Below are 12,164 nucleotides of genomic sequence, written 5' to 3' on the forward strand. Positions count from 1 at the left end.
GCATGTTAGGTGCATGGGCAAATCAGATCCATGATGTCCTCCTTTTCTATTTCAGGTCATTGCCACTTGCCCTTTATCTTCTTCCCCAGCAACCCCCAATACACACCAAAACAGAAACAGCAAACCCTTCTTACTGCACACAGTGTGAAGCCAGGTTTAAAGACATATTGGCTTTGCATTTACTCATCATTTTACTCAAATCTTTCCACACTCTCCAGGCTCATATTGCTTTTTAAAAAAATTCTGTTTATTTTTTTTCCAATTCTTTTTAATCCTGTACAAAATATTGGGGAGCTGCTTAAATGGGTAGCTTCTTTTTACTCACTGGCATATTTTTTTAATTTCATTTCAGCTCTATGATGGGCCTGATGCACAAGCCAACCTGATAGGCACTTTCTGTGGACAGTCTCTTCCCCTGGCAGGGAGCACTACAGGGACCAGCCTTCATGTGGAGTTTTACTCTGATGGACTGAATGCTAGAAGTGGGTTCCAGATGCTATGGCATGTAAACGGTAAGGTTTCCTCTGGGAAGGCAGGTTCCCTTCCCTGTATGTGTAATGGAGTTCCAGCTTATGCCACTCTGCAATCTAAATAGAAATAATCCACTACAGCTCTAAATCCATTGCATTTCCTCATAATTCTTCACATACTTTTCCGGTGGATGTCTCTGCACTTGAACACCATCAAAGATGAGCTGACTGAAGATTGACAGCTATTAGTGAAGTATGCTTTGATTTTCAGGAGTAGGCACATGGATGAAGGGCGTATCCAGAATTTCTGTACTGAACAGGCGATAGATGCTGTCGTGGGTAACTGTGAGTGACTTGGGCTTTTTAATCAGAGCATTCAGCCTGCAGTTTTCCCCATTTGTATAGACTTCTGTTTTCTGTGCAGGCTTCTCTCTAGTTTAATTTAGTGCTACTTGTTTTCTTTAGTAGAGTCCACTTTCAGCTGCCCCCGCCCCATTTCTCTGCATGAAATAACATTGGCCAGGCTGTGCTTTGGGTGTTTGTTCTCTTGTTCTTGCATGTCATGAAAACTGGCACTGCCTTATTAAACAGGCAAACACGCCCACCAACTATAAACAAATCTGTTAATTATTGTACAAAGGCAAACTGTGTTTGCAGTTTCTTCACTAATGAGGCTACAAATGTAATATTTTTCATTCTGCTTATTTAGCAGCAATTGTGGACTGCAACAAGGTTAAATCATATATCCCACCAAAGGGGTTCCAACCTTGAACACAGTGAAATCTCCCCAGTTGCCCTGTGTGTCTCACCAGTCGGCAGCATTCAGGTTTGGCAGCATGTTGAAGCAGCTGAAGTGGGCTACAGAGACCCCACTGAGGGCTGCTGAGGTTAAGGCATGCTGGACACAGTTTGGATGGAAGCTCCTTGCTCCTACCACAGACTGCTGGTGCTTGCAGGCTTCCAAAGGGCTCTACTGGCTCTCCTGAGGTGCCTTGCATTTAGCAGGTGAATGAAGGAGTGTTTCTGGGTACGGGAGGGACACGCTGGGGAGTGGGATGTGTGGCAGGAGCCAGCAGGGGAAGGGAAAGGCCCCAGCACAAAGGTACCTTCTTGTGCTTTGGGGTGACGTCATTCTGGAGCTGCACAAAAGAAGAAAAAGCAGAGGCTTTTATGCACAGCCAGATGACATCAGTTCCACACAGTAGCCATGGTGCAGGGTTAACTTGCTTTTCTAAAGCTCTCAAAGCTTTCCAGAATCTGCCTGCATGGTAAACACTCTTGTGCTTTCCCTCCTTTCCCACCCCCTGCAGTTCTTTGCTGCACTGACATCCATTTCTCTGTCAGACAGCACTGCCCTTCTGTTAATTCATGGACACTAAGCTCCACCCTAATGCTGCTCAGGACCCAGACTGCTAATGTGGGGCTGTGTCTAAGCAGCAGACCAGGATCTGTGGGGTCAGATAGGCATGGCTCTTAGGGAATGTCATTGCTGGCTCAGAACATCACAGCTGTGACTTCTGACAGCTTGCAATGTGAGTGCAAGTTCCTCCGAAGCTGAGCACAGCTGTCATCTTTTTGTTAATTCCAAAAATTTCCTTTTCTCCGTTTGTGTCATGGATAAATACAGCTGTTCCTCTTACTCTTGGTGGCTTCATTGCCTGGTTGCCATAGAGTGGATAAATTGGATATGTCCCTGTGGTTGGGGTACTATATTTACCACTCCCTTCTGAAAATCTTTCAAATTAATAAAAAAAAATTCACTGGAAAAAGTCTCCTTGTCTAGGGGAACTGATCAGGAGGTGCAGCCTTTGAGTTGGGTATTTCACAGTGAAGCATTTGGGTTCCTTCTTCCCTGAGGGCAAATTCCTAGGGGAATCTACATCCAGATCTGGTAACACCTCACCTGACAAGAAAATAACAGAGCTACATATATTGCTGAGAGAAGAGCTTTTATTTCTGCTCAAGTGACAAATGTGTGCTCTAGAGTTCAAGCTAATGTGAGCTATTTCTCAGGCTGTCCATGTGCTCCTTAACTGGCAGTTGTGAAATCTCTATGAGATATATATCAAGGACATTCACGTTTTGATGGTAAAGAGAACAGCACTTATATTTGCCATGTGCCTGATACAGTTTGCTTCAGAGACTCTTCAGAGACTCTACCTTTTTCACAGTTATGAGGCAGTCAAAAAAAAGACAAAAGCTTACCTCATTGATAGCTGATTTGAATAGCCCCTCCTGCCATAGATGAAATAAAACTGTTTTGGTTTAAAACATTTGCATCTGATCTTTCCAGCTGCTGGGGAAATCCGCTTTAAAAAGTGGCTTCTTTGAAAACCTAAAGGCTTACACAAAGACAGAAATAGTAACTGATCTTAGAAGAATGCTGTTATTTATGCCTAAGTGTCCTATGTGATTTTAACTTGGATAGAAAGCTCTAGTACAGAGAAGTCAATTTAAAAATTATTGTGGTTCTGAAATAACGCTATTCTTCTAAGGGAGTTTCATTGATGAGGATGGATTTAGAATTGATTTGGCTAAATCACTAATGTTTTCTTCTGCAGTCAGGGCCTCAAAAGGATTATTTACCACTAGAAAGCTTTAATCTGCAAGGTGCTTATTCTACTTTCACTCTGTTTTAGAAAGGTTAATATAGGCAAATATATATGGGACATATATTGGCCCTTTGAGAAAGAACAAACTAGTGGTAACAATCTGGATATTGCAAAGATGACCATCAAATTTCTTTCCCTAAAAAATATTCAGGAGGCCAAGAGGGCAAAGGTCTCTCAGTGCAAACTTACACCAGTGACAACTGTCATGTCTGAGAAGACACATATCTCCTAGAGATGTCACTTACCTTATTAAGCAACGTGCATATAGGGCCTCACTGTTTTATATATACATCTGCATTTCATTGGAAGCTCACTCATTTGGCTGCTTGATTGTCAACAGACCTTTTAAATTAGTCCCTTCTCAGCATAGTCCAAATTTGCACCAACTATTCTGCTTTTTGTTTCCTGTCATCAGTATATGTGTCAGGTCAAATATTAAGTAGTTTGTTAGTTCTTCAGAGAAGCACTACAGAAACCGAGGTTAGATGAAGATGCAGATGCCATTCACTGGAAATATTTGTCAGGCATCCATTAGGATTGCTGAACAGAATATCACCCTGTATGTCAGCAAGGGAGCTGAGGTCCAGATTTTCTAAGCCTGAATCATAGCTGTGTTGTTTCTTTCTTGTTTAATCTTTCAAAACTCCCATTTTTTTCAGTTTCCAAAAGTGACTATTCCTTTTCAGTGTCTTTCTGTCACATTAAGTCTAAGGATGAATAAGGTCTGATATTAACAAATCAGAAAGCAGAAAAAACCCAAAACAGTATCTCACTTGAATTTTTACTCTTGCATAAACGCTTGTCACAGAAATTATTCTATTTCACCCATTGGACAATATTCTATAACCAAACCTACCCAAAAGAGCAAAAGTTTTCAGAATCAAATCCAAATTATGCTTCATGGAAGTATTATTGTAGTACTGGCAAATGTTTACAGTACATGTTCCTTGTAGTTAGAGTCAGCTTACATTTACTAAAATGTTTCACCATGAGTACCACAACTGGAAAACTCTGTATCCTTTCATTTCCCTAACTTTGATTTTGCAGGAACAGTGCCAGTTCTCTTTAACCTTTATGGACGGGATTTTTTTTAGCATGTGGCTAAAACATGGATAAATCTGAACACCTAGCAAATAAGAGAATTTTCCACAGATTACATTTCTGTTCAGCTAAAATTATCAATGAGAATAGAGATTCTTCTTTGGTTAATGAACACCGTCTGCTAACCAGGCAGGCAGTAATATGGAAGATCTGTAAATCATCCCTTGCACAATCTTCAGTGAATACGTAGATTTTAGTCAGAGGAAAGCAAAACCACCAAATATATGTTTCCTAAGTTTTCTGTTTGTTGTCTGATTTCCTAGCAACTAACACCAAACTAGGTAGTAGTTTTCAGCAGTTTTCAAGGGAATTCCAGGACCTTTACACTACTAAAAGAGTATCTCCCCTTTCTTATTTTTTTTCTCTGTATGACTGCAGGGCTGAAATGTCCAAAATTACTGCAAGGAGGTTGGCACAAACTGGTCACATGCTGTATGCAGTTCAGCTGCAAGCAAGTTTTCCACAGTGCAGCTGTCTGCATTTCACAGCACACGGCGAGACTGTGTATTTCTGTGCTGAGAAAAACTTTTTAAAATGTTTCACTAGGAACAGAATGGCTTATTATTCACTATTATTTCAATGAGAGCTGAAGTAATGCACCTATTTACAGGTTCTGCTTCTGCATTTTTATTTATCCCTAAAGGCTACATTTTTTCACTTTGTTGCTCTAAAAAGCACAAATTCCATTTATTTGAATAGAATCAACATTTTATTTGATGTTTGCGGACAAATACAAACATTGGGAGGTTTGTATTCATGTAATTAATTATTCATGTAACTTTGTAATCAAAGTTACATTTCATAAAGTTCTTTATTTGACTTTTCTCATTTTGGCATTGTAATACAACAAGTGAGTTTAAATTGGGAATTTATGTTTTAACCTCTTAAGTATTTATGTAAATATTTTTAAAAAATCTACTAACATCTATATTTTCAGTCAAGCACAACAGAATTAACTTTTATCTCATCCTTATAAAGAACAGAAACATCATGCACAGACTTCCTCAGAGTTGGCTAGAGAGTTCAGAGATAGTGCTTCTGCTCTGATGTGGACATATCTTGTGGCATATTCTGGTCAGTCAAAAAAATTCAGGTGTGAAATTCACATATTTGCAAAGATCAGTGAGTTCTTCTTTCAGCTATTAGTCAGTGAATGCTTAGGCATAAACTCAAGTAATTCCGATCTTTTTGCAAACAACTTATAAGAAATTAATATCAGAGACCGAAATTTTACCTCTATTTTACTGGAGCACTTTAAAAGAATCACTCAATTAAAAAACAAAAAAAAAACAAACAAAAAAACCAAACAAAAAAAAAAAGAAAGGAAAAAAGAAAGAAAAACTCCTTTTCTGGGAACTTATTTAGTTTGAAGAAAAGAAATAGGACATTAAAAACAGTTTGACCTTCTTATTCCTCATGTGCTTCCAGAGAATGTCGATCGAGCTCAGAGGAAATATAAACCTCTCTGGAGAGGGAGTGTGAGTAATCTGAATGCTACCTGCAAGGGTCACATGGAAGTAAGGTCTGTGCCTCAACGAAGAGCACACAAGCTTTCCACCCTTCTGAGCCATTTCAGGTTTAAATAAAAAAATGTCTTTTGTGGCAATCAGGAAACTCTTAGTAGGAGAAGCTGAGTCATAGCTGCCTGTTAAATTTGAAAATGTTCCCAGCTTTCTTCAGGCTGAGATAAATAGCAATTGGCTTTGTTTTGCCTGCTGAACCCTCCTGATCCCTGTTCCCACCCCCTCAGGAGCAGAGACACTAAGTCTGTTTGTTGAGAAATCTTTCTGTTTCCCAAGCTGGCGAAGCAGCTTTTTCCTCCTGAGGTCTGTCCTTAGTGGCTGCGTAATCCTGGCTGCTGAGGGGAAAGTCTGCAAATTCCACTGTAAGGCTTCCCTGTCGATTACACCATTTTTCCTCTAGTTGTAAAACCTCAACAACCTGGTTTCTTTAGAAGAAAACCAGGCCATCTTCTAATGCCACTGGGAGAAAAAAAGGAATGGTGGCTTACACTGAAGCTTTCTTCTTCTCCATCTCCCTGATGAAATGTTCATGGATATGAAAGTTTCAGGGGGCTTAACATTTACCTGTGCTGACAGCCTCAGGAAAGGAAGTGTACTGCCTTTTTCTCCATAGGGGTTGAAAGTAAGATTGTTTTAAAATACATTCAAAAACGTCTTTAGTTCCTAAATTGAGATGCTCAGTAGCTTGACAATGTAGCTTTGTGACTGCAGGGCAAGCCACCTGTGGCTGCTTCATGTGCAGCAAGGCGGGGAAAAGGGAGAAGAGCTAAATTGTGCTGATTCACCTGTGAGTCAAACTTCAGCTGTATAAAGGTTTACCTGGATTAGTGGGAATTCTTTTGTTTAAATGGTACTTTTCTGGTGGATACTGTGTGATGGACTGAGAGACATCAGTGTTACATAGCTGGCATGACCTCACATCTGTATTTAGATATCTCCCTTTTTAGCTCAAAAATAGATTCTTACAGCTTTGCTCCCTTTCAGACCTGCTGCTCTTTCCCTTCATAGATTACTGTTTTGCAGTCCTAGAAGTCCTATAGCCGACTAAGAGGAAGTCAAAGTCAGGTTTTCTGTGTGAAGCTGAAAGACCCCATGGTAGAGATGATGGTAAATGCTTCTGGGACTTAGCAGCCACAAGTTTGGCATGAAAGACATTAGGGAAAATATTTACACTTAATTGAAGATCTTGATCTACAGCTTTGTGAAAATATGGTGTAAAGCAGAGTAATGGTCAAGGACAACTTGCTCAAATTGCAAATTCTTAGATTTAATAGAGATTAGATGAGTTTTATGCATCTGTGTGCATATGTTGAGCAGATCAAAGGGGTAGTTTATTTGGTTTATCATATAAAATATCTCCTATAAATAAAGGCTCTGTTACAGATGTTGTATATCACTTCTGACATACCACAGTATTAGCCTCCAGGAATGTAAAGCTCACAGTTTGTCAGATGGTTTTATTAAGTATTTTGAGTCTTTGCAATGTGACTTTCCTCTGGAGATGAAGCCAAAGAGATTGATGGAGTGAGGGCATTACAAGGCTCAAGCGACCCTATAAATTCTGTGTAAACAAAAAGATTAGTGCCTAAATTAAACACTTGGGGGGTTGTAATGTAAAGAGCAATAAAATGGTGTTGGAAGGCAGAGTGACACACACAAAATCAGACCAAACACAGAACCCTTTTTTTTCTACATGTGACAGGTACATAGCCACCCTACTGGCTTTTCTAAAGGTAACCTGTTTCACTGTTAATATAGCTTATCTAAATCTGCCCTGATACTGGGAGGACTGCTGTGCCTTCCTACCATGTTTATGCCTGAACTTGGGCACTGAGTCAGGAATAGCATCTTCCCAGGAATTCATTAAAGAGAGGCTAGTGCTACACATAGCACGTCTCCATAAAGTAATAATAAAAGTATTCTCAGATATTCAGCTGCTTTGTCCTGTTAAACCAGGGCCTGCATTTCATCCATTGTTTTGCTACTGTTTTTGTTTTTTTAAATCTAACTCATAGTATGTAAGAACTTAGTCGCCCCAGGGTCTGGGGAGTGGTGTTAGGACAATACATTCTTATCTGAAAAGAAAATACATAAGTTTTCAAACACAGCTTGTTTAACAATTGCACTGTTACAATTGAATAAAAAAAGAGCATTAAACCCACCAAGTGTCAGAAAGCTGGTTTATCCACTGTGATCTGGCAACTCATAATTATGCTCAGTAGGCTGAGGCAAATTACATTGTCTTTAATTTTATGATTTCTAAAGCAGTGGGAAGTGGTATTTTGCAACAATAGAAAGACTTCCCTGTGATAACTTAGCTTGTGCATTATTTGAAGTCAGTAAGAGATGACAAGGATCTGATTTATCTTTCTTGAAGTGATAAAGTTAGAAGCCAATAAAAAAAATTCGTTTTTTTTCTCTGTGTCTCAGCAGTCAGAGCAGATGCTGAGGTTTGGTATGAAACGTACCCAAACAGGAGGTGAAGTACTTCCTGCACAGGCAGTGCAAACAGCTCCAGCCTGCCATTCTCTTCCCGGGTTCCCTGTGACAGGGCAGACCTTCCAGCCCACTGTACACACTTGTGGATGAAATGGGTGCTACTGCCTGTCCTTATCAGAGCTGCCAGTGAGTTTTCCAGACCTCCTCGCTGACAGGCTGCTTTGCTTTGTTGTCAGGTTGTGGAGAAGAACTCTCTGGCCCTTCTGGTTCATTTCACAGCCCTGGCTACCCCAGCAGATACCCAAGCAATAGGGAATGCATCTGGTACATCCACACAGCGCCTGGTAGCAGCATTCAGCTCACCATTCAGGACTTCGACATTGAGTATCACCCAAACTGCAGCTATGATGTTTTGGAGGTAAGAGCATTAGTTTTACTCCTGTAAAATACACAAGTTATATTCATTTCTGTCTGAAACAGATAATCCCAAGAACTGCAGATGCAGAACAAACAATTTGACCACAGTATCCCATTTCTGCTGTGGCTACAGTTATGGTCAACGGGTACTGTCACAGAAACCACAATGCTCGTATTATTTTTTGCTTTTATGTGTTTGGTGACTGTATACCTTAATCAATTATGATTTTACACACTGTATACTTCCTAACAAGAGACAAAACTGCTTTAAAAAACTTAGTCTTAAAAATCCCAGCTTTTACAAAGTGTAGGGTGCTGTACCATTGAGTTAATTTCCTGATGTAAAGGAAGATGATGGATTACCACGGGGGATAACTCAGGTGAGACCTTGGGTAGGACCTTCCAAGGACGTGGGGAGATATATAACACTGAGTGATGAAAATTATGAGGAATTTTTCACTCAGAAAAAAAAATATAAAAGTAGAGACATAGTCATCCTAGGGTGGTGGAAAAAGGACAAAGGGGGCCTTTCTAATGATGCTCTGACCTTTAAGAGACCCATAAGACTGGATGATCCTGTTATATACAACATCTTTTCACTCATTTTGGTAAGCAACCAGGTGACCAATCTCAGCTAACAGAGTGGAATTGACTTCCAGTACATGAAGAAGGGTTAGGAAATAATTTCAGGAAGAAATTGTTTAGAACTATAAACTTTCTTGACTGCTCTCACTTGAGACATTTGAGATCATTAATGGAGGTACACTAGTTATGACTTTTTGACAATGTTAATACATGAGTGACTTTTTAATGTTTTTGTAATGAATGCAAAAGATTGGTTAAGAGAACTTGTGCCACTCTGCTGCGGCCTTTCTTCTCCTCTTCTCCTGGGTGATGTGATACAGCATACAGTTAGACAACTTTTAGTCCAGTGCCCACACCTATGCTCTGCTGCCCATTCCCACATTCTGACTTCTGTAGGATCTGGGTGTAAAGAAGTTGTTCCATGAATTCTCCATCAGTGGCATTGGCAAGTACTCCTGTATATCACATTGCTGACACCAGAGACTCTGAGTAGGTGACCTGTACTGGCTGGTTTGGGTATTGATGAAGTCTGTTGTATTTCATCTACATTGTTCTTTGTGCCCAGAATTAGCAGACTGAAGGTAACCTATAAACTTCCATTATGCCTCTGTTGCCCAGAGGAATCCATTAAACAACCTCCAAATCTAAATTTATTGTGGATGACCATTTCTTGAATAGTCCAAGGACAATACCTACATCTGCAGATGGTTGCTCAGGAGCGATCATGATCCAGCAGTACAGATGGCTGAAAACCATTTGTTTGAGAACTTTTTGACTGGGAAGGTAGCTGGCCTAAAACCAGGTGAGTGGGTTGCCGAACACCAACTGCTTAAAGACACTGTTTAACAGGACCCTGCAGTTTCCTGCTCTGTGTTCCTGAGCAAGGTATTCACCTTAGGTTTTGGGTTTCCTTTCTTTGCCATTTGCAGCTCCGTTGCTATGTTTTGCTTCTTCCCCACCATACTGATTCATTTGCAAGGATGCTCACCTTGCTGCTTGAACTCCCCTGCCTTCCTGTCCTCAGAGTTGGCATGCTTCGAGTTACTTGTCTCCTGACCTTGGTTCATCCTGTTCCCAACACCTGTCTCTGATATGCTGGCAGACAACCTAACATAAATCAACTTACAGAGGAAAATTGATTTGTGTCTTAGTGCATGATCAAAGCTCCTGCCTGGCACCATAGAGCTTCCCCTGCCAAACTGCAGGCACAGTGGAGCTTTAAGTACCTTGCCACATACATGTTTTCTTGCTTTTGTTATAAAATTCATTCATATCGTGATTGACAAAGTCTGACCAGAACAAGTGATGACTCAGATTTAGTTGAGGAAAAACAGAAGAACATGGCTAGCCATTTTCAGAAGCTGCTTTATCTTGTCATCTTGTCACCTTCTTTCCTGTAGTTGTCTATGTATTTCCAAGCTGAAAACCACACGTGCATTTGAGTTTTGCAGAGTGTTAATAAAAAAGGTTACTGGTGTGCTTTTGATACCATGTGATCACTGAGGTTACAAAGGTCTTTCACATTATCATCCCAAAAGTATCCTGTCTAAGTATCTCTGGGGTTTGAAGTCTATTTTTTCTCATGGTTATTCTCCTGATTTCACATTTGCCTTATCTCTGAGTAGTAAGTTCTGCTGCTTCCTTTCACATTAAACAATTTTTCATGTTTAATAGGAAGTCAAAATCAGTACTAAAGTAGTTCTGCACTCTGCTGTCCCTCCATGTTCCATTCAGCCTGCTACCTGAAATAATATGTCCTTTAATAAATATTTCCCAGCAACCACAAAACTTGCTCTCCTGGATGCATTTAACTTTTGCTTAAGAACACCCTCATCCCTTTGACCTGGCAGTGAATTTAGAAAAATTCTAAGAGATATTTGTCATTGTGGCACCTTTGTTGCCAGCCTCGTTTTTTATACCATAGTTTCTTGAATATTTCACACTTGACATTTGTTGTTGTAAAAGGTAGCATCTCCCTTCCCTTTCCTTTGACAATGCCTCTTAAACAAGCTGTCATTTCCATGTCAGTATCCCAGGACTGCCATATGTTTCACCAAAACTGTGCAATAATAGTTACATTAAATTTTTTTTTAATGTGAAATCCTCAGGTTATCCCCATGGCTCAAGTGTTTGATGCATTCTCCTTTAATCTTTCTCCCTGCTTCTTTTATGACACTGTTGCAGTCCATCTTTTTTCCTTTCCCATCAAATTCCATTACTTTTATAAATGTCCAGAAGCAAATTTACATTGTTCTTATAGATATTTTCTAGAAATTTTTCATGGAAATAAAAGACATTATTTTGGACACAATGAAAGAATTGAAATATTTTTAAATGGTTTCTACTGAAAATACATTCATAGAGGATATTTATCATGTCTGCTTTGGATATATTATGACGCATAAATTGTGACATCTTCTCCTTTAGCACAGACCAGATTTTTGCAAACTATAAATATATTCTGCCTCAGCAGGTTGTAGCCCTGAGCTGAAAAGGAAGGAAGACTGTCAATCTATTGCACTGTCAGATGCTCTGGTCTTCTCATTTAAATATTCAGAAAAATCAAGTATTGACACTGTTCTTAATTCTCTGTCAAAGCCAGGCTCTCTCTTTGCTGGAAGTTATATCTGAGCAGGGATCAGTGTTATTCCCAGAAAATCTGTGTCATGAGGGTGACCAACTGCATAAAAACAGCTTTCTGTTGCTCATAACTCTGGAATGCTGACTGTTAACATTAAATGGAGCTAACAGGGCAGAAGCAAATTGTAAGAATAGATTTAAACCATGGGCTTTATGGCAGTGTCCTGCAGCCCTGCTATGCCATCAATACCACTTTATCTTAGGGTCAGGTCCTCTGGTCAGACTAGATGTTTCTATTTTTTTTTCAGCTCAGACATCCTATCACTCTGTATGAACCACACCCTTGAATTAATTCTTTCTGTCCATTCTCTTTTCCCTCTTCCTTTTTCATGTGGTAACTGTTGGTTTTTCTCTTTCTAGCCAAATATAATATTTTA

The 12,164-nt window shown here is 39.7% G+C and overlaps 1 protein-coding gene across 1 annotated transcript in view; it reads left to right on the forward strand.

Annotated features, from left to right (window-relative positions):
* CUBN (cubilin) overlaps positions 1 to 12,164 on the forward strand; it is a 143,119-nt gene that overhangs the window by 56,392 nt on the left and 74,563 nt on the right. Inside the window, exons 28-29 of the mRNA XM_062494545.1 lie at positions 353 to 512; positions 8,382 to 8,563. Of these exons, the coding sequence (XP_062350529.1) occupies positions 353 to 512; positions 8,382 to 8,563 (342 nt within the window). The remainder of the gene's footprint in view (positions 1 to 352; positions 513 to 8,381; positions 8,564 to 12,164) is intronic.

This window comes from Cinclus cinclus, chromosome 1 (genome assembly GCF_963662255.1).
Source record: "Cinclus cinclus chromosome 1, bCinCin1.1, whole genome shotgun sequence".
NCBI lineage: Eukaryota > Metazoa > Chordata > Aves > Passeriformes > Cinclidae > Cinclus > Cinclus cinclus.